Here is a 22,834-nt window from a genome sequence, read left to right as displayed (position 1 = left end):
ATTTGGAGGTAGGGATAACTAAAAACACCTGCACTGTATTAGACAAAATGTAATTAAGTTTTTTTTTATATAGGTATGCTGATTCCCTTAAACCATTCTTCCTTCAAGGTTTCTTATCTGATCCCACAGTCTCATCAAATGCAAGATATTTTTTTATAACTCTCAGTGTTTTAAAATTTTATCAGTTATATATTTTGCAAATGTGTTCTGGAAAATGAGTATATTTCAGCTGAGAACTCCTATTCTTACTTGTATATTTCAAGTTTTAATAGCTCCACACTTCAAAGAGGTACTAAGTAGGAGTAATGTGACTAATGCAATGAAAAGAAGCAGAACTTTTTCATAACTGTTCCAAGCTGTATTTATACATGATATTGTGGTTCGAAGCAAAAGATTAAAAGCTACCTTGATTATGAAAATTTATAAATTGAGAGTAGAAGAGATACAAGCATTTAATTCCAGTTCAGTACACCACAGTACAAAGTAGAAACATTCCATTATTAAGAAGAAAGATTAAAACTTGCTGAGGCATTAAAAGAATTGAAATGTTAGTAAAAATTAGGAGTCATAAAAAGCTCAGCAATGGATGACTAATTAGAAAAGTAATTCTGCAGTCCCTAGGGGCTACATCCACAGTTCTGCTAATTACAGCAGTCTACTATATTAACCAGCCTGCAAACAGATGAATAAATGGATACAATTCAGTAGACCTGAATTATTTAAACTTCAAAACAGGCAATTTAATTGCATAAGGAATTAAGCACTTTTGGAGAAGACAGTGGAAGCACAAATCAATTAAACCTGTAGCTCCAGTGCATGCAATAAATCAGTCAAACCTCTGGGGATCACTCCCCACTTTTCTGATGTGCACTAACAACCCAATAACTTTTGAGCTTATATTTTTTAATAGCATTATTATGCCCTTCTCCTTATATGAAATGTACAATCATATTTCATGGATTCAAAAAACCAAGGTATAAGACACATTGTATTATGAACAGTACTCAATTCTATTACTGAAATACAGGATTGTCTTTCCCTCTTCTGAAGGTCTGGACTGCAGCACTAAGGAAGTTTGTTCACTGTTGTTTTGAAAAACAGAGACATGAGAGAGAAATCAAACTTGACTATGAATCTTCAGGAAAGGCCAGATAAGTTGTTTGCGCATGGAAGCTAATTATGCAAAGCATTTCAAAAGTATATGATACTTGCTCTAACTTCAGCGCAACTGAAAGAAACCCCAAGATATTTACCTTGAAATAGCTCCCCCTGTTACTTCACGCAAGAGACGGCAATGATGAGGAACAAACTCCAATAGTTTATTGTACATAGCCTGAAGACCATTAGGATGAGATTGAACGTACTGTTCCACAATCACCTGCCAGGAAGAGTTCAACATTAAATGTCAGAAAAGTGAATATAAAATACTGTAATGCAAGACTCACTCAAAACTCCTACCACTATAATCCCAAATATTGGGAGAGTCAGTATATTACTTTTTTTTTATATTACAGTTTCCAATTATAACTTGCCAGCTTGAATTATTACTTCCTTTAATGTAGCACTCTAACTGACAAGACTGGCCCTAAGAACGGGAATGAGCTCCTTCCTTCTAAATGTTAGCCACCATGTCTGGCTCTCCACACAGTGCACACATTGCTGTCACCTGAAGCAGTCTGTGAAGTTAAACAGGTGACTGGCAAAAGCTAATGAAACTTCAAAATAAACTGAAAAATTTCTTCTCAATGTAGAGGTTGTTGGTCCAACCCCAAACGCAGGTAAGCCAATAGCCAAGAATCTTCCATGACAATGCTAAGCCTTTAACACAGCTAGGAAAGCAGTTTGTCCAGACAGTACCTCATATTCAGTGAAAAGGGATAATCTCTGCCATAAAGAGAAAGCAGACAGTAGTTGGACAACACAGGAGAAGAACAATAGCTTGTATTTCTTGGTATTCTTCCACTTGTCTGAACACTTTTGCCTCTTGCTACATAAACAAGCGGAATGGTGCAGAAGTGGGGAAAGAATAGATACTGAGAAAACCAAGAGGGGAAGACTACCTGTAGCAGTTGCTACAGCATTAGCAAGCACCCAAAGAAAGTTTGTCCTTAAGAGGAGAGGTCACCACCATTTGACTCCCTCTCCCATCCAAAAGCTAGGAGTTGGCTTTGCCTTGTAATCTGTATGCATACAAAGTAAAACCAGAATAATTTTAAATGTTTCCTTCCCAACAGCAGGAAAGAAACATCCTACTGACAGTGACATACAGCTCAGGTCTTGTGAGACTTACTATTGTTTCACAGGGAAGGGGAAAGTAACAAGTCCATCTCTTGCTGATTACCGAGTGGAAAAAAAGTAATTTCTTTTCCCTATATTGATTTAGAAGAACATCTCCTTCAGCAAAAGTTATACAGATTAACTCTTCACTTGCTTGATTGGAAACACTGGGGCAAATAGCCCCCAAAATGAAAAAAAGAAGCAAATACCTTAAGGTCATTTTTGCATTTATGTTCAGAAAGGCACATCAGTGTAAGAAAAAGCAACTGTATTATTGTCTGCAGAAACATATTCAATACTTTTAGAAACAATGTTCACATTGCTTTCCTGGGTCTTAATAAAAATGGTTAACTCTATACTGTAAGCAGTCTCATTTTTTTTATAAAATACCAGTAGAGAACGAACTGTTTTAAATATCCTGAAAGCAGAAAGAAGTACCTCACATCACAACATGCTTCTCATGGTTTACTGAGCACAGAGAACACTGTTGAATATCTCAATCTGAAGAGTAACGACAGTAAAAGAAAATCTTGACAGCAAAGGGAAAGATACATCAATAGCATAACTTGGGACTCAAAGCCACTGAAGTGTGCTATGTATTACACAGGGGATGATGAGGGCAAGAGCTATTCCGCCTTCTGTAAACATGCACAAATTCAAGCAAGTGTATATTTGCAACCGCCAAGGCAGCTCTTGTACTTTACAGTTTTTCCTCCTCAGAGGAGCAGAAAATTAATACTGCTGAAAGATTCATAAGGCTAGTTTTAGAACAACAACTTTATAGCCCTGGTGCTGGCCCAGTTTAACTTCTTTAAGGACAGTGAATTTAATGCATTTATGAAATACTCTGACATTCTAGTGAAAGCCAGGGAAACTTCCTGCAATAGGGCAGTCAGGCAGCACTAGTAATTACACTGTAAAAGGGCACTGATTCAGATCTCAGTAGGGAACAAATATCCTCTGAAATGATATGGAATTGTTACCCAACCTGGACATAATTCACAACACACTAATGAAAAGCGTTAAAAGAAGTCTTGGTATTACAGCAACATTCATCAAAAATGTAACCTGTTTCATCAAGTCATTTCAAACACAGCAGACTATGACATATCTTAAAATGAATTTTTAGATTTTTACTTGAAGCTTGAAACTAGAGTTACCATAATATAATTGTAGGCCCTTAAAAATGTTTTTAGTGGCAACTGCAGATGTGCTGATATACAAGAAGAATTGAGCACAACTGACTGACTTGCTGACTGTTACACTATTGTGGCAGGTTACTGTCTGTGGTTTTTTGGGGTTTTTTTTGGTTTTTTTGTGGTTTTTTTTTTTTTTTAGGAATTACATTATCATCAACCACAACAAAAAGAAAAAAAAGTAGTGTAGACTAGTCGACTAGTCACTAACTGTTCAGGCCACAAGAAATGGTAAGAACAAATGGTGCTAAAAGAAAGCGAGGAACAAGTTGCACAGTGAAGAGAATTAGCAGAAAGTCCCCTAATTTCAGAAAATTCAATCAGTGCTTTGTGATTGGTCCAACTCAGTATTGTAAACTGATGGCCTACTAAAATCAGTTTCTTGTTAATTGAGAAACTGGCCATCTGACACATTTTTCCTACCAGACAACAGCAAATGCTTCCCAAACAAACACTTGTTCCTGCTCTTGCTAATGCCCTGGTACAGCTGGGAACTGCAGAAACTGCTTCTTCATACAATGGGAAAAGGACATTGCACTAAGAACTACTTTTACTGCATTTGCCTGCTACTGAGCCAGCCATGGAGGAATGCAAACCCTAGATCCGATCCAGTTCCCACAGATGCACCTTGGTCCAGAATAAACTGGATTTTACTCCAGTCATATGCTTGGTTTAAGGTTTGTTTTTTGGATTCCTCGCCCCAAGAAAAATGTAGGTAAGAAAAAGAATCCCAACTGGATATAACCTGAAACTGGTGACAGACAGAGAGAATTCCTCCACCCTTTTTTCTTAAATAGCAACAACAAACAAATTGACATCGTGTTGGGGCTCAGTTCTCCTGCTCTCTCCATGAAGGCATTTTGAAGCTGCTAATGAAAGCTGGAGGTTAACAGGAGAAATAAGCATGTTTGCAAATCAGTTCATTTTCTTAGGATTCTTGATTTTATCTTACCTCATCTATGTAAGGTTTTACAAGCACTTGACCAACTAATGCCTCTGCATCTCGTGTTTTGTCAATTGTTGCATAAGTGCGAAGACAGTGACGTATTATGTCAACATTTGAAGTTTGAAGGCCTTCCAAGAGCAGCCCTTCCAGAGACTGTTGCAACATAGCTGTTATTCCAGCTATACGCTATAAAGGGAAACAAAATACAGTAATAAAAAACCAAAAGCAAAGCCTTGCCAGCATTGCTGAAGTAAATTCTTCCAGAAATACCTAACTCAGCTTTCCATTTTCATTTGAAAGATGCACAAGTTTTGATAACTGTCAGCATTAAATGAACATTAACACAAGCTGAATGGGTTACTGATGCTATTTAACACAGTATTTATTGCAATAAGGTTTAAAGGCAATTATTTTCCTCTACATGTTGTAAGTTATGGGGTAACTTACCTAAGGTCCCCTTTAACCTGAAGAAATACATTAGTAATTGTTCCTTGTTCAACTGAACCACTATGTATGATAATACACAAAAGCTTTACAGTAAGTCACCAGGGATAACAACTGTGGCATTTATCCCTCACCGTCAAAAACTAAAATGATAGTGTGTTCTCAGCACTACTTGTCAAATTACTGCAAACCAAAGACATCGAGTGACATTGGCAAAAAAAATGACACGTCGTTAGATTCCTTCTGGCTTCTGCCTAACAGCTGCTTCAGTCAACATATATTCTCCCTTTTGCTAACCATTTTTCCTGATCTCCTGCTACATCTCTTCTGCTAGATCCAGCTCATTGCTACACTACCTGCAGATACACTCCTGGCCCAAGATGGTCCCTTACAACTCTGTATTTGAAGCAAGTTCAGCAACACACATTAATGTAGTCCCAGTTGAACTACCAATTTAACCAAATTTCTTCTCTGCCTTTTCGCATGCTGTATTGTGTCCATCCATTGTAAAATGATTCCACAGAATTTGCTCTGTACATGTGAAGTCAGTAATCCAATTGCTGACTAGTCATGAAACCTATGGTCTGATGACTCTTAGCAACAACAGGTACAGGACAGAATTCCTGGCAAGCATCATTAAGGAAGCCACACAATAACACACAAGAAATGACAGCTCCATGCTAATCAGCTTAAAGCATTGCCCTGTCTCCATACCCATAATATCTATGTTTAAGCACCAGTTTCCATTTGTTCCCTCTCTCCAGTGAATGGATAGAAGAAAAAACCCCACCAAAACATCAATTAATCTTTTACAGTAGATAATTATTAAAAACAGGGAGATCAGTATACCAGCCTGAATAGCCAGAGTTAGGCAAGAAATTTCACCAAAAGATAAACCTGAGTACATTCAAGCCAGCCACTCTGTAGGCACATTCCCTTTATATTCTGGTCTGTACACTGCAGCTAACAAAACCAACATAAGTCTCTAGAACTGGGCCTCAGTATTAGTAAGCAGACAAACTGCAAGATACATTCGGCTGACAAAAATATGTGTTGTTATTTCCTACTCTTATTCTAAGTAATTTATCCTACAGAAGTTAGCAAACAAAGCACAAACCCTCAGAAGCAGCAATACTTCTAGTCAACTGATAAAAATGACCTCTTGAAACCCTTTTACCCCCCTAAATTAATTCAATACAACTCTGTGGAAACAAGCATTTGTCTTCCCATTATATGGATTTTGTTTGATCTCACAAGTGTTAAGCTGGCTATCGTGCAATACTTACTGGTCTCACTTTGTCCAAAAGGGGCATTCCTTTGCTTTGTACTGCATGAAATTGTAGTTGATTAAATTCTGTGGCAATTCTCTCTAAAACTTGTCCAGTTAAAAGTGGGCTAGAAGAGAGATGATACAAAATGAGACTACACAGTTAGATCCTTTCAAATCAACTCACTTTCACGTGCAGTAAATAGATAATGCTCTCCCCCAGTGTTTGTGGTTTACTCTAAATATTTGGAATTCTGATAGGTACTACCACAATTATTGCAATCATGCAATAATAGTCTGGAACACACCACATGATTAGAGTTGTTTTGGAGCTACTAAGATAAGAAGTGGGTGAAGCAGAAGCTGAGAGGAACTATAAGATCTTGCCTCAGCAGCATGAAGCACTTTCTTCTATATGGCAGTGCTGTTTACTGTTACATGAAAAGTCAGTCTTGCAGAGCTCAGAAACTGCAGTAAGTGCTCTTCACCATCCAGATTTGTTTCTTATTTTCCCTTTATGTGGTAAAACTAATGACAGCTATCTCTAGAGAAACAGTCCTACCCTTCTCAGGTCTACATACTCCCAGTAATTAGCCAAATTTTCAGCCACTGGAGTACAACCTTGCTTCCAAACATAATTCTGCAAAGTGCCTCACCCTGACTGAAAACATCTGCATATGCTTTGTCCCTCTAGGTATCAACCTATTCTTCTGTCTACCTCCCCCCACTCACTACCATGTGATCCAGTGCACTAAACTGAAGAGACAGTCTCACATGCAAAGAGGTTCATTCACAAAATTGTCTTTTTTCCTCCAGCTTAAGTTGCACTTGCATCCCAGTCAACTATTTCAAGCGTGTGGCTGGTACATCAGTTCCAAAACTGGCTGAAAGACATCTTCCATCCCTCAGCAAAGGCAGAGGGAGAGGACACTTTCCATGTAGTTGTTAAAAAACAAAACTTGGAAGTGTGACTGGAATTTGTCACAAACCTTCCTTGTACCAGAAGCATTACATGTGTGGCTTGCCTACTTCAGACTATTCTTCCAACAGTCCTTTCAGTCATACATAAGCAAAGAAAATGAGAAACGCTATATCCCATTTTACTTCCAAATGATATTGGAATGAACTATACCGTAGAGAGTATTTCAGACACAACAGGATTAGTGACTTCCAAGAAAAAAAAAAAAATTACTGCATGCAAACTTAATGTTTACTGAAAGCACTACAAGTAATTCAGAACTTTGGAGGCTAAGTTACATGTTCTGTGAATGACCAGTTTGCAGAAGACTAAAACTGAGAAAATACTAATATAACAGTCACTTATTCCATCAGAGTTACTCTTCCAAACATATATCCTAATGCTTGTAAATTCATCTACAATACCATGAAATTAAGTTAGTCCACAGTTACAAACAAAACTGAACATTACGTATTTTTTACCTGTTTCCCTCTAACGAGGACAATTCTTTAGTGCCTTGGGAATGTAGAATCTTCTCAATTTTCTCAACAGACTGAATAACATGAATAAGTCTCAGGACACACATCTGTAATTGAAGAAAGATTTTTCATGTCTGACCCCAATCCCAATTTACATTACCTAATGACCCTAAAGATAGTTTGGACTGTTTTTTAGGTTTGGGGTTTTTTTGCTGGTGTAAAAGTTTTCTTCCTCCATCTTAATACTTGAGTCATGTCTCAGTTGAAGTATTGTTCACATAAGTCCGCAAACCCCCACAAACAAACATTTGTCACAGACATAGAACAGCTGTTCTTATCCCTGATTTTTTTCCAAGTTAAGCACAAGGACAGTGTTGGTGTGTGTGTCCCCGTATAAAAATTAAACTGCTGTATTTCAATTACGTTCATAATAAGCAAGTTTATATACTACTACAAGCAGAAACAAGAGTAACTATAATTTAAAAACCCCAACCAAATCAAACAAATATGTTTTTGGCAAATAAAGTAAAATAAAGATTTATAATCAACTAGACACTGTAAAAAATGAAGTCTGTCAACCAAAATGTCAACAATTATTTTTACACGTACAAAATCCTGCACAGTGTGCATCTAGACAGCCTAGAACTTTTAAAATTTCACTCTCTCTGGGTTAACGACAAAAACAAAGTCATCCTAAGGAGGATCTTTTCAAGGTAATAATTTATCTGTTGTACCTTTTTTCTTCTAATATCTTCTTGTTTAGCCATCCGGTCATCTACCGCTTGAATTCCTTCACTGACACATGACTTAAGACTCTGTGAGAGAGAAAGTCAATATGTCAAGCTCGCTTTCCAGCCAGGTTTAAAAAACCCCTTAACTCAAATATCTAAACTTAAACCAGGAGACAGATAAATAAAAATATAGGACTAATAAAAGCTACAATACATCAACTGCCCTCTAAGTGAAAAAGCCAGAAATAAGACTAAATAACTGAAAGTGTAATCTGCTCCTTAAGTACTGCTATCACAAATATCATTATTTCAACTGGAAGTGTTCTTTCAGTACCTTACAGAGAACAAACCACCTTTCACCCAGAAACAGGCAATAAAACCAATATGATTTTATGTCTTGAAACTGAAGTTATAAATCAGATTTAAGTAGCATTTTTCACATAATAAATATTTCTCTATGCTAACTGAACCTATTTGCTGTTTTAGACATCAAGGTGATATTTTGAAGGCACATTTATGCAGCAAACATCCTTTTGAACTGTCTGCCAAGATGATAAAAAATTGCCCTTTGCTAAATACCAAGTCACTGTGGAAGAGCCAGAATAAGACTCACCTTCAAGGGGGTGATCTTTTATGGTTAAACCGCAGGACTGAGCAAAAAGAGTCCTTAATGGGACTGTGTTGCATCTGAGTTATTTACTACCATCTTTAAGGTATGCAAATATTAAAACAGTTTCAGTATTTCACCACAGACTTGTCCTGCAAGAGTCCATTCATTTTCACGTTTAAGGAGTCCTTTATCTCTTGGTTGAAAGGCATTATAGAAAATGTAAATTTAGTGCTACTTCAACTGCTTGAAAACACAATGCCTCTCCTACTACCACTCTAAGTCATCAATTTTCAAAGAGTTTATTATAATAATTACTAACATGAGTAAAAGACATTCTGTACATCGTATGAAAGCAAGCTGAAGTTTACCAAGCTGTGTATAATGATCGTTTTGAGCATACCATAACTTCTTCCCTTAACTGTCCCAAGGGTACTGAAAGCTGATTAAGAGCCTTGTCCATGCCAACCTAAAGAAATTAGAATAAAAATATTAATTACTTTTTTGATAACTTCATATGGGAATTACTGACAAAGCCTATCATTTTACAGATACTAAAAAAGAACCGAGAAAAGATATCCCTTCATAGTCTCCAGTTTTAAATGCAACGCAAAAATATGTAACCTCAAATACAGGCATAAATATATCAGACTGCTTGTCACACAAAGCCAAAAATTAAAGAAAAACTTGACCTATGGAAATTTTTCTACCCATAAAAATGTTAAATCTCAATCTTTGAACCTGTATAACTGGAACCTGGATGAACTGGGGTGAAAGAGCAGAAGACACAGTGGCCCAGACATTTTAATATGAAAATGATTACAATTTTCAGTCAAGCAGGTTGTTTGGGGTTTTTTTTAAGATATATTGACTGTATAGTAAGTTTAAAGATTCCTAAAAGAATCCTTCAGAATGGCCTTATCTGTATAATTCCTATTCTATTTTAACTATTTATTTCCTTCAATTTTACAACTACTGGCAGTTTGAACAAAAAGCTTGCCTTGAGTCTGACTTCCTAATGAATTAGTTTTTCAAGACAAAAAGCATATGTCTAAAGCATTTATTACAGGCCAACAGCAATTCTGTACAGTAGCTAAGTTCTACAGGAATGGTCTTTCAGTTTCTCTTAGTGCAAGGGGTCACAGTTCAAGACATCCTAATTCTAACAATGAAAAATAAAAGGCCTAAAGTTTTCATGTGAAAAATAAAAAGCCCACTAAACTGCATTAAGATTGAACTACACAGTACAACTGAATAACACTTACTAGATTTGTTGAGAGATTAACAAAATCTGCATAGTCCTTATTTATGAGTTCCACCATAGCAGTTTTAAGGAGTTTGTAATAGAGCTCCAGATCCTCTCTGAGCTCTTCCAACTGCACACGTTTCCTGCAGTCTGATACAAAGTGATCAACATCAAAATCCGGCTGAAAACGAAACAGAAAAGAGAGAAGGATCTAAGTAAAAAGTTCAAGCCAGGAACACAACCCTCCCCGCCCCAAAATAAAGTATTCCATATACCAGAGAGTGCACCAAACTAAAGCTCTGGGGGGCAAAAAGGCTACTTAAGGTAGCAGTTTCCCGAAGTCTTGGTCTTTAATCAGAAAAGCACACAATGTCGTGGGTCAGGGTAACTAAAACACTAGCTCTCCAAAATACAGGGTTGTGTATTCCCTGTATACGCTTTAAACAAAACCAGCCACAAGTCGAAATACAGTATTACGAACTACTTTAACCTCTCCAAGCAACGAGGCCTAAACGCTGCTTCTCAGTCTACCTGCAACTTGGCTCCAAAGCACGCCGAGGGCGATTTGGAGGAACTATGACTCGGACCTGCCCGAGGAGGTGAGCTGCAGCACCCGGCCCCGGCCCGGGACAGAGGCACTCGGATCCCCCGGTTAAAAACCCGCCGGCTCTCTCCTCGGGCAGGCCTCCCCCTCCGCTCCGACTCCGGTTCAGCCTCGCCAGGCTCAGACGCAGACCCTGCTTGGACACAACCCCCGAGGTGCAAACCGCCTGGTTTTGCAAACGGCCCGGATCCCCCCTCCCCTTTCAGTGACACACTCAGCGCTTCTCCGGGGCAAAAAAAAATCCCATGGTGGAGCTTCAAAGATCCCGGCCCAAGGCTCCGGGCCCCTCTCACCGCCCCAGGGAACCCGCCACTCCGCTCCTCAGGAGGCCCCCCCCGGGCGCACAGCGCCCTTCCGCAGCCCCCGCTCACCTTCATGAACTCGTCCTTGTCAAAGCAGAGGTTCTCAGGGCCCCGCGGCAGGTTCATCTTCCTCGCCTCCACGACCGGCCCCGGCCCCGGCCCGGCAGGCCCAAGGCGGCGGCAGTGCCCGCCGCTACCACAGCAACGCCTCCTCCGCCAGCACGGCACCGGCCGGCAGGCCAGGGAGTGCGCCAAGAGAGGCGCCGCGGCTGCACGCCGCCGCGGTAGCGCCCCCTGGACGGCTCCCAGCGGCCCTGCAGGCGGCACCGGGCCGGGGCTGGTGGGGGCGCGGCAGGGAGCTCAAAATGGCGGGGCGGGCGTGTGGCGGAGTGGTGTTCGTGCCGAGGTGTGGGGCACCGGGCCCTTAAAGCTGGCCTGCCCAGCCTCTTCGGAGGAAGTTTTCTGGTTCCTGCCACCCTGCGAAGTCAGGGGAGCCGGGCTGTGCTGCTGAAGTGGGTGCCTGGTGCCCCACGGCACGCCCCCGGCACATAAAACTGACCAGATCATGTAAAGCTGTGGGGGCCATTTGTCAGGGCCGTGGCACAAGCCATGGAGACCCAGGGCTGCGGAGGTGGGATGGGGCTCCAGGACATGGTACGGTGCAGCCTCCTGGGGCCCTGAGCAGGGTCACCCAGAGCTGGAGGTCCAGGGCCCTGTCCCCTCAGGGTTTGGGTATCGCCGGGGTAGAGGCCCCACAGCATCTCTGGGCAAGCTGTGCCAGGGTCTGACAGCTCTTAACAGCAAAAGAAAAAGCTTTTCCTTATATTTGAATTTATTGCAGTTTGTGCCCACGTGGTCCTGAGCATCAGGAATTGAGTCAGAGCGTAATTTACCTCCTCCATCCTCCAGCTTTTCAGCAGGCTCTTCTGTTAGGGTCTTGTTTCCTTCAAAATCTTTTGTTCAAGGTCACTTATGCCTTAGTGAAGACAAATTTAGCTCTAAAAAGCCTCCCTGCTGTCTGCCGCCTCAGGATGGAAGACAGCAAACGATCTTGTTCCTTGCACGTACGTTTTATGGATTTAATTATGTCTCGGTGAGCTCAAACAAGGAGCAAGCCCAGCGCCTTACCAAACAGTTGTAAGGGCGCATCCGCTGTAGGTCTGCCGGCTGCTCCGCTGGCAAGGGTGGAGAAGACTCCCCGGACCTGACGGGTGTGGGTTCAGTGGAGTTGCAGCAGTACGCTGGGTCAGAGAACCCCCAGACCTCTTGGACAGCTAGGATTTCAGCAGAGCTAATGTGTACATCCCCACCTAACTCCGGCAGCGCTTCTGCAGAGCCCAGCTGGCTTGTAACCAGCAGCGATTCCTGCCAGTGATTCACGGCTGGTGCTGAGTTCATTAGGACTTCCCTGAGTTATAAAGAAGTATGAAGAGCCGAGCAGTTCAGTGATGAACGTGGTGGGCACGTGCACCCGCTGGCTGGCTTCTTGCATGCTAATTGCCCCAGCTTGCTTTCACCCTGTCCCTTTGGAAAGCTCTTCAAGACTGACACGTTTCACAATGTCCCACCCTCTCAGAGATCTCAAATGTTGGCAGGCATGGTTTATAGCTGTCATGTGTTGTCAGCTAGAGAGCCGAAAAGGTACAGCCACCACATAAATCCACACTGGCACGTTTTTGTGATAGCTATGACTATATGTATCAGATCAAAAAGGTTTTCTTATGTTGTGATATTTAAATGTCGTCTACATTCTGGTACAGGAACAAAGCCACATTACTGCTCAGCTATCTTTTTAATCTAATGAGCTGGATGCTTGACATTAAAATTCTAACCAGCTTTTAGTGTTAACTCCTTAACAAAGGAGTTACCCCTACTTTTTTAAGGTCTTATGTATTAGCCAAGACAAAGCTTGCTCTAAAAAGACCGACTGTTGCCATTTATGTTTTTGTTTACAAAGCTCTAATTACGAAGTTCCTTGAGGAAACAAAAAGTATGCTTCCACTTCAATTTGTTTTTTGATGAGCTCTTTACAGTCTTCGTATTAATTGATAGCAATGTAAATTAAATGTGAAGTTTGTGGAATTTAATCATTTGCCAATGGAAACTGCAATATAGCAATTTCAGTAAGTTAACAGTAAAACCAGAATTAGGACTCATGGGTTGTTTCCACATGCTGTCCCTGAACAGCTATCTTCACTTGGGTCAGTGGTGCACAAAGTAAAGCTTCTGCAAGACAGAAGAGACTAGCAAAGCAGTGAGGGAATTAGCCATTCCAAAGAGTCATACGAAGCTCTCTTTACTTCCATTATTTTTGTGCTAGGACTATTTAGTTTATTTCTACTCCAAGCCCCTTCATCCCTTTCCTTTCCTCTCATCTCTGTCATTCCCAGATTTCCAGGCTTAGAAAACACAGTTTTAAACTTTTTCCCATCATTCTTTCCCAACCACAAAGACATGACACGTAATGATTTCTTGTGAAAACTGTAATCACTATTTAATCCGCAGGTTTTGGATAACATATCATTAATGGAACCATTAGATGAATTAAGAGAGAGCATCTGAAAGTCTGTCTCGGTATTATTGCTATTATCTGAATAGGAATGATGTAGGTGTCAGACAGTAAAAGAGCTACTTTTAGCTCTTGTGTGGGTGCTGAATTTTAAAGATTCCAGCATCCTTTCTTATTCTCAAATAAAGAACATTTCAAGGGATGCGTAATGATATGACAAATGATGTTTCATATAATTGTATCATCATTCTCCTGAAGGCTGCCAATGACTAATCCACTATCTTGGAAATACTTTAATTCCAGTACATATCAGTTAAATTGGGAAGGAAAGCAGCTAGGTTTACCTCCCACCACATTCTTAAGATTTCTCTCTGGTTTTATTGTTTTAAAAAGCTGAAGGCATTACGTACAATTTATGATAAAGGAGAAAAGCGTGACAGTCTGCTGCATGCAGGGACAGAGATACTACAATTAATTTGTGGTAAACACTCCAGGTACCAAGAACCTTCAGGAAATGTAGATAGTATTAGACAAACTAACGTGCCAGTGCTGATTAATTATTTTCAATATCTTGCCTTCCTAAAATGATATCTCCATCAATGTATCGCTTGTCTCTCTGGCAAAATTGTGGAAGAAAAGTTCTGTGTTAGCTGCTTTCAGTAGATGTTAAAAACAATGAACACCAATTAATAAATAGAAGTTAAAGGCGGAAAAGGGTATTTTCCTAATACTGGCATCTTACTGAGTGCCTTTATTTTGTTTTCTTTTGGGAATAGAATTGCTTACATGAATACAGGTAGAAGAGTTTATGTCCCTGGTTGCAGTCCTGAACACAGAAGTCAATGAGTGAATGCTGCTGATTTCTGTGATAACTGTCAGTCACTGCAACATGTGCCTAACTCCAAGGTGTAAATAGTCCTGCTGCAGCCAGTGAGGCTGCAGTCATGCTTAGAAAAGCCTTGGTCCTAAATGAACAAGGTAAAGAAGTTTGCAAATTCCTCGAGTGGTAGGTCTTGGAAGCCAACTATAAAATGCAGTAATGCCATTGTTTTGTGATTATATTAAAACAGGATTTTATATGTATGATTTAAACAAACATACATCTTGCCATAAGAAAGAATTTTTTTATAGTAAGAGCAATCATTTACTGGAACAACCTCCCCAGGGATGTGGTGGAGTTGTCATTGCTGGAGGTTTTCAAGATGCGATTGGAAAGAGCGCTAGGTAATCTCATCTGGGCTCCCTTTCCCATGAAATGTTGGACCAGATGATCTTTCAAGGTCCCTTCCAACCTGGGCTGTTCTATGATTCTAAGATTCTATGATACATGCTATAAGATCTATAGTGAATGCATGTGGAATGTAAACTGCAGTATGAAAATGGACCAGCTTAAAACATGTTTTGAACACATATCCTGTTAAAATATTGCAGAACCATCCCCTTTCCCTGATGTGTTAAGTATAGACTAATACTTTACATCAAAGATACGTTGAGTACAGAGAAATGAGGAGGGAAGGAGGCAGGAGGGGAGGCAGGGAAGGAGGGGGCTTCAGCTCTGTCATGCTTGAGTTGCCATGCACAAACAAATCATAGCATAAAGGAGCTGCTTAACTTAACAACATCCTACCTCAGTGCCCCAAATAAGAACTAAAAAAAGGCTGTGGGTTTCCACCTTCTCCTCCTCCTGACATGCTCACGATGACACTGAGGAAAGCTCTCAAAATGGGACTTAATTATTTTGAGTTCATCTGAAAATTTCTTCTGGGTTGTTGACTCGTTAGCTGGCTAACTGGAATTCAGTGATATCCCAGGCAGCACAAAAGTAGCAAAACTGGAACTTAGGTAACTGCCTATATCTGATATACTCTTACCCAAAATTCAGCAACTATCAACTTATTTCCATCAGGAAGGGAAACAGATGGTTGAGTTATTTCTTTGATAATGTGCTTATTACAGCAAAGTACAAAAGCTTACCTTTTTTAAGACAAGAAGGTTCAAACAACAGCACAATATATTCATCTGTGGATCCAAACCTCCTTTAGCCAGTGCTCTGCCCAAAAGTGCCTGTAAAGCTTTTCATCAGGATTACATTATTCACAAGGAGGGCCATGAAAATGGTCATAGGGCTGGAACACCTCTCTTATGGAGAAAGGCTGAGAGAGTTGGGTTTTTTCAGCCTGGAGAAGAGAAAGCTCTGGGGAGACCTTCTTGCAGCCATTCAATATATAAAGGGGGCTTGTAAGGAAGATGGAGAGAGACTTTTTACCAAGGCCTGTAGTGACAGGACAAGGAACAACAGTTTTAAACTGAAAGAGAGTTGATTTAGATTGGATATAAGGAAGAAAATTTTTACGGTGAGGGTGGTGAGATATAGGAACAGGTTACCCAGAGAAATTGTGGATGCCCCATCCCTGGAAGCGTTCAAGGCCAGGCTGGATGGGGCTTTGAGCAACCTGGTCTAGTGGAAGATGTGCCTGTCCATGGCAGGGGGGTTGGACTAGATGATCTTTAATGGTCCCTTCCAACCCAAATGATCCCTTAGTTCTGTGGTTCTATGATGCTATGACTGTCCAGAAGATCACTGCTGTTGCTTTTCTTTCATTCTGTATTGTTTCTTCAGCTTGTCTTCCTCTGCCAGGCACACTACCTAGTAAAACCCTTATATGTATCTGGTTTATATTTCTCAGTGGTTTCACATGTTTGTTTGTTTGTTTTGCATTGTGATCTGTATCTGTGTTTTGTTTGGAGATGGCATGGTTTCAGCCACTTGCTTTCTTAAGGCAGCTCAATAGTTTCTTACAGTTATCACAAAGGAAAGATAACAGTTGCATGCTGCAACTTCAGTGAGGTATAATCAAATCCACAGTAAGATTGTGTTGTGGAAGAACCAGGAAACACAAATTTTCCTCCCTTCTCCTTTTTCTAATAGCTTTCTGTTAGAGAAAGAGATGGAAGTTTTAAGTGTCCCTTGACTACAGGGGTTATGCATTTTTAGCATTTGCACTGGTAGCCACTGGATGTCACTAATGGTTCACAGAAACATAGAAATCTGTGCACTTTTTCCAAACGGTAAAAAAATGACTTAAAGAGCACAAAGTTTGGAGCAGAAGCATTTCATGTGAAATGGGAGCAAATTTTATGAGTGTGCAGTAAGCATAGATCTGGTTGGGATGGCCAAGCTGTGTTGAACTTGATGACTTTTTAGGTAGCAAACAGATCCTCCATTACAAGACCCCAGGGAACAAAGCCTGCAAAGTTTCTTGCACAGCTCAGTTAAGAGGCACGAGCATAACCAAGCTGGAAGAGAAACTCCACATGGAAAAATGCATGAGTTGTGGTGTATGTATAATAGATATTGCACATAGGTGTACACTCACACACACAGAGTCGACCTAATAACACCACAAGAGAGGAAACAATGAAAAAGGCTCAGATATGCCATTATTGTATAAATCAGTTAAGAGGAAAAATACACATCTGAGGATTTTAATAAATGTACTTTAAGATGGCAAAGCATCTTCTGGCCAACATCACCATATATATATGTGCCACTGCTGCTGTGCCTTTTGCACTGCAGGTCTCAAGAAGACAATATACCACATGACTTAATGCTGCCATGATTTTTGCATTAAATTACCAACCACTAAAATACCTGCTACGGATGCATGTAGGACTTCCAGACTTATGTTCAAGAAATCCTAGAGTGAGATTTCTATTTATGCAGCACATATGCCAGATATCAGACATACCCCAGCTGCTTCAGATTTGCTGTGAATGTACAGATCAACTGTGCAGCCGCCATGCAAGGGATGGCTGTCTACTGCAGTCCAGGCAGGTGTTTTGGTCAGGTCTGCCAGCCTCAGACACATTCCCGTTGCCTGGAATGCCACAAATTCCCTGACATACCCAGTCAATCTGCTCGTGCACCACCAGCCATCTGCCAGGGGCTGCCTGATTTCTAGAAATGCCAGAAAAATAGCCAGATTCTGCTTTTTCTTCTAGGACATAAACTGCAGGAAGGAAAAGAGGGCATGCTAGTCAAAAAATGAATCTATAAGCAAGCGTACAGACAGCAGAAGTAAAAGTACACTCTAAATATAGTATAACCATTACAGTCTGGGGACTGGCCCATATATTAAGGCAGGTTGCCATTATACATGAATACATATTTGATTAAATTATCACTTAATTCTTTGTTCTTTTGCTATCTCTGTTTTGAATACTATTATTTTTTCCTTCGTCCACTGTCAGTTCCTTCCATGTCTATTTTAAAGTTTCATCTGTGTTTTTAAGTTGTAGTTGTGTTAATTTTGTGTCCTCATTAAAGTCTGGGCACAACTGAAAGTCATAGTGGCAGTGGTATATGCAAGGTGTGAATTTTACAGTAAGGGATACAAAAAAACCCCAGGCAGACTATAATAAGGCTCAATGTACTAATCACCTTGGTACAACTCTTATGACTTCAGATGGATTATGCCAAGTTATAGAGCAAAAATTTAGTTTCTTAATATGTACAAAAAGACATGCTGAGCCAGGGGGCAACATTGGTCAGTGGGAGGCGAACATAAGAGAGACATCTGCGGTTTTAAGGGACCGATCCTTCATAGACAGCATACCCATAGCTCTCTTTTATCAGTGCTTGGGCCAAGGACAGATGCTTACAAGATGTGCTATCAGTTCCTTTGTGGGACTGCATCGTGGTCTAAGACTTGGAGAGCTGAAACTTTAATCTCAGCTCTGACATTAAGTTCCTTTTTGATCAGAGGCAACGTGCTTAACCTTTCCTTGACTCCATTCCCGTACATTTTTAACAATGACTCTGCACAGCTAGAAACTTAGAGTGATATTATTTTTTAAAAAATCTTAAACTTTATTTAAGTTACGCTTATTCAAATGTTCAGAAAAACCTGTCTTTTGTGAGAAAAGCTATATTTGATTGGAATTAATTTTGCCCCTTCCTACTGGGATGCTGTCAGGCTGCATCGTTTTCTTCTGAGAAGAATTCTTAATCCTCATGCAGATGGGAAGTAACAATAAACACCATCTGCTGCAAATTAGGTTACTCTCTTAGCAACGAGTGAGATCAGGCTCCCTCTCAGCCTCCCATTTTCTGTGCTGAAGTACACACTGGCACTTCAGCCTGTAACAAAGCAAGTGATCAGAAACAAAGTGGAAATGCGAAATGAGAAATCTTTCTTACTCCCCTCCTGGCGAGATCCTTCTCATCCCTGCCAACCCTGCAGTTTTATTGCTGTACGCCAAAGAGGACGAGCTCTGCTCCTCAGCCCACCTTCCTCCGGCTCCCAGCTCCTCCCAGGAGAGCGGGAGCAGCATCATGAAACGCTGGCAACCTCTCACGGCTGCTAGGTGCTGGGAGCCAGCCCAAAAAAGTAAAGAGGATCAGCAGGGGAGGGCTACGTACCAGTTGAGAGGCGATTTAAAGCTGTCTGCTGCTGGCAGAGCTCACGGGGGAGAGGGTCAGCGAGGCACCCCATTGCTACCTGGCCTCTCCTGGCAGGATCCGTCCCCTGACCGGCGGCTGCCCCGTGGGTGCCGTTTGCCTCCCCAACCAGCCACCAGCCTTCTTCTCCCCAGCTTCACCCCAGGACTGCTCAATGATTACAGCATGTCAAGTTGTTTAGGACAGCAGGTGTCTGAGCAGGCACTTGTCATTAACTTGGCATGGCTTCTCTCCACACTAAGCTCTCCTGCGCCGTGACAAGGTGATTTTAAACGAGAATGGTCTGGTTTTTCTGTTCCTTTATATGGTGCCTGATCAGCACTCTCTGTTGGTAATGTCCACGAGGTCTTGACTAGGTTCAGACAGCTGTTAATTCAAGTGCTGTGCAAATCACAGATTCATATGCACTCTCCAAAGATAGAAATTGACAGTCTTCAGAAGTCATTTAAAGTATCTTTCTGATGCAGCTATATAAGGAAATGTTATCTTTGCCCTGAAGTCACCAAAAATACACTTGTAGATAATTTGACTCGCTGCCAGGGGAAAAATCTCTCTACTCTTTATTCAAATATTTGTGAAAAAATTTGCACATCTTGACAGTTTTGAGAACTCCTCATAGAAACACTGTATGTGTCATTCCTTTTTCATATTTGTCATGCTACGGTTTCCAGTTAACGTGCCAGTAGGTGAGCATTGGCATGATTAGTCACTGGGAACCAACCTTTTTAATCTGCTCAGAAAATTATACTGCCTCTGTATTGGATTTGTTAAATTAACACGTGACGCTCCCTAAGTTGTGAGACTTGGCTAACTGCAATGAGCCATATAATTGCAATGAGCCCTATAGAGTATTCGATGCTTCTAGGATACGTCCCACTGCTGAGTGTGTACGCATGTGCTCATCAGCTGATGCCCCTGCGAAGGGTAGGGTTTATGAGCACATGCGCTAAACCATCCACATGTTCATGTGTTGGTCCTGCACGTCAAGCACTGCACATCTGATCTATTGATGCTTTGAGGAAATATCCCAGCTTTCCGGATATACGATAGCCTGGTTGGAGCTAGTGAGAAATAATGCCAGCTGCCCAGAAACATAGGAAAGATCCCCTCATTCTGCCCAGGCAAAATTTTTGAGCGGAAAGAGACTGTATATGACACATATGATAGCCTGAACTACACATAAGGCTGTGAGTCACTGTCATTGTCTAATGCTGTACAGTTATAGCTGGGAAAAAAAACAACGCTATGATTTGCAATCCTCATTCCGTCCTTAGACCAGCTCTGTCAGATTCTCACTGAGGCTACCAATTAATTTACACATGGCAATAAATGATCGGCCATGAGCTCATATTTTCTGTTGATTCCACCATTTTCTGCTTGTCCTCTGCCATCTAAACTTAATGTCTGTCTCTTGTCAGGACACTTGTGCATCCAAGTGCCTTTGTTAAAAAAAGTTCCCCCTGACCTCAGCTACAGTATAGAAAGATAGTGTAACTGCAGATGAAATTTTCAATCAACTAGTTTTATGGTGCTTTTGGTTTAGACAGTTTGTAATACTTCAAAGGGGCCACATATTCAAAAGCCATGCTTAAGGCTTCTTAAGAATCAGATCCCTACAAGATGGATCACATTCGGCATCTGAAAAGCAAGGCAGGCAAAATCATGAGTCATTTATTAAAAAGTAGAGGATGTCTGTGCTTTACCAGTGTTGTAATTATGTGCACTAGGTTAAGAAAGCTCTTTTTATTAAAAAGAATTTTCAGCATGCACCCTCCTGAGATATAAGCAAAGAAATTAGCAACAGAAATTACCTGCTTGGTCATTAAGTCCATCCCTTCACAGCAGGATAATTGCTGTGCAATAAAGAACACAAATAGCTCAAATAAGCTTAAATTTCTCATGGAGAAGACTGAATGCAAGATATGGCTTCTTCATACAGATTAAAAGGGCTTGCCTTGATGAAATGGTCAGTGTTTGTTATAAAAAAAGCATCATTGTGCCAAGAAGACAATGCCCAGCCTGAGCCAGTTTCTGAAAAGCAAAAACCGTAGTTTCATCTTTTCTGACATCTTTGAGTATATGGTTCCTGTGAGATATGGGAAATATGTGCTATGGAGACTGATTAGAAACAGGAGTGCTAAATATCATTTGCTGTGAAGAACTTCTATTCCTCCCTTACTGATCAGAGTTATTGGCCATTCTCTACTTTATGGGCAAATATGTGTGGTCCTATTCTGTAAGTCTTGCATGAGGGGCACTGGATATCTGGTGTGCTCTGCCGGGGTTCCCCTCACCCATGTTAAATGTAAAGGTGCAGGGCAGGGTGCCGGGGTGCACACAACATTACCTGTGGCCCTATCTGCTAAAGTAACGGAGCCAGCTACCCACGAGTCACCCCACTGCGGGGGAAATACCAGTGTGAGGGAGGCATTTCTGTCAGCTGCTCGCAGGGCTCCCACACACGCTGCTTGCTGGTAGTTTTTATATTAAGTCTCACAATACAGCACTTGTTTCCTTCACTTCCTATTTCACTTTTCTTCTCCATAGCCAAATGGCAGAATGGATAATGGCTGCTTTTCAGTAGTTGGATGAATCCCTGGGGGCACGTACAGGGGACCAGGCATAAATACTTGATGGACAATTAGAGAAGTTAGAAGCACTTCTCAGCCTGAGATCAGAGTTTCACACCTCCTTAGTTATGCGGTACAGCCCAGAGTTGGGCTGACAGGTGTTTTGAAAAGTGCTTTCTGGGTTGCTCTCTTTAAAAGGTTGTGGCACTGGGGAAGCCCCAGAGCATACCGAGCACTACTTTGCATTTTAGCATATTTGCATCTCAGCTAAGGAGAGCCAAGAGGGCAAAAACAGAGGAAGAAAGATAATGAAGGAGCGAGGGTGGTCTGAACTTACCCAGTAAACCTATATACAGGTGCTGTTAAGATGCCCAGGAGTGCGGTGTGAAGCATTTGAAGTAAAGAAACCTCAGGAAATGAACGTGGAAGAGTTACAGGACATCTGGGAATGCTGAAGGAAGTGGATTGAACTCAAGGGAAGGGATAGCTCCTGTCTGAATCATGGGAGAGCCTCATGAGGAAAACAATGAGGCTGTAATACTCTCAAGCCTTTCTGAAGCCCACCTCTAAGTTGTTGCCTTTGAAATTCTTGGCAGTGCTGAGTCATCCAGTGCTCTGCGATGACTATTTCCCTTGCTGTTCACAGCTTGATTCCACTCGACCAGGTACCTCTAGATCTATCTCCATTGCCTGAGTGGTTTTGTATCCATCTGAAATTTTGTAAGCTGTATTTCACATGGCTATAGTAAGTGATTCCCAACTGGGTATGTTGCCGTCCACAACAATGACATTGTTTGAAAAAGAGAGAAAAGAGCCTGGGAGAATTTTCAAGGTTGAGGTACATTTCAAGTAGATATAAATAGACTAAAGCTATCATCACACCTGCTTCTCTTCTCTAACAGTCCCACAGATCACAGGCTCTAAGTGTCACACTCAGCAAGGACAGGAGAATACAGAAGAAAGAAAGGAATACTGCTGGCAGTGTAAAAAAATACAAGGTTTAAATTTATTTCTGGCTCACAGGCCCTAAACCATGACTATTTTGTGGAAGTTGTGAGTTCAACCATGAAAGCACTTTGGGTCACCTTGCTACCAATATAACTCACTGCTATTTTCTCTCATTGTCTCATAAAGTATGGCAGGTGAGGTTTCAGTTCTGCTTTACTGTTCCAGCTCTTTCCCATTCTGCAACATGCCTCTCCTAAAATGTTTTCTCTAGTCCCCTTTGTAAATTAAA

General features: G+C 41.0%; 1 protein-coding gene across 1 annotated transcript in view; it reads right to left on the bottom strand.

Annotated features, from left to right (window-relative positions):
- The window catches only part of COG2 (component of oligomeric golgi complex 2), a 33,112-nt gene extending 20,657 nt beyond the window's left edge, over positions 1 to 12,455 (bottom strand). Inside the window, exons 1-9 of the mRNA XM_069799632.1 lie at positions 12,368 to 12,455; positions 11,127 to 11,416; positions 10,171 to 10,332; positions 9,309 to 9,374; positions 8,302 to 8,382; positions 7,571 to 7,674; positions 6,150 to 6,258; positions 4,426 to 4,605; positions 1,254 to 1,378 (exon numbers count right to left, since the gene is read on the bottom strand). Coding sequence (XP_069655733.1) covers positions 1,254 to 1,378; positions 4,426 to 4,605; positions 6,150 to 6,258; positions 7,571 to 7,674; positions 8,302 to 8,382; positions 9,309 to 9,374; positions 10,171 to 10,332; positions 11,127 to 11,416; positions 12,368 to 12,455 — 1,205 coding nt within the window. The remainder of the gene's footprint in view (positions 1 to 1,253; positions 1,379 to 4,425; positions 4,606 to 6,149; positions 6,259 to 7,570; positions 7,675 to 8,301; positions 8,383 to 9,308; positions 9,375 to 10,170; positions 10,333 to 11,126; positions 11,417 to 12,367) is intronic.
- Positions 12,456 to 22,834: the final 10,379 nt, after the last annotated feature.

Source organism: Haliaeetus albicilla, chromosome 13 (assembly GCF_947461875.1).
Source record: "Haliaeetus albicilla chromosome 13, bHalAlb1.1, whole genome shotgun sequence".
NCBI classification, from domain to species: Eukaryota; Metazoa; Chordata; class Aves; order Accipitriformes; family Accipitridae; genus Haliaeetus; species Haliaeetus albicilla.
This window is presented reverse-complemented; position numbering and strand designations above follow the sequence as displayed.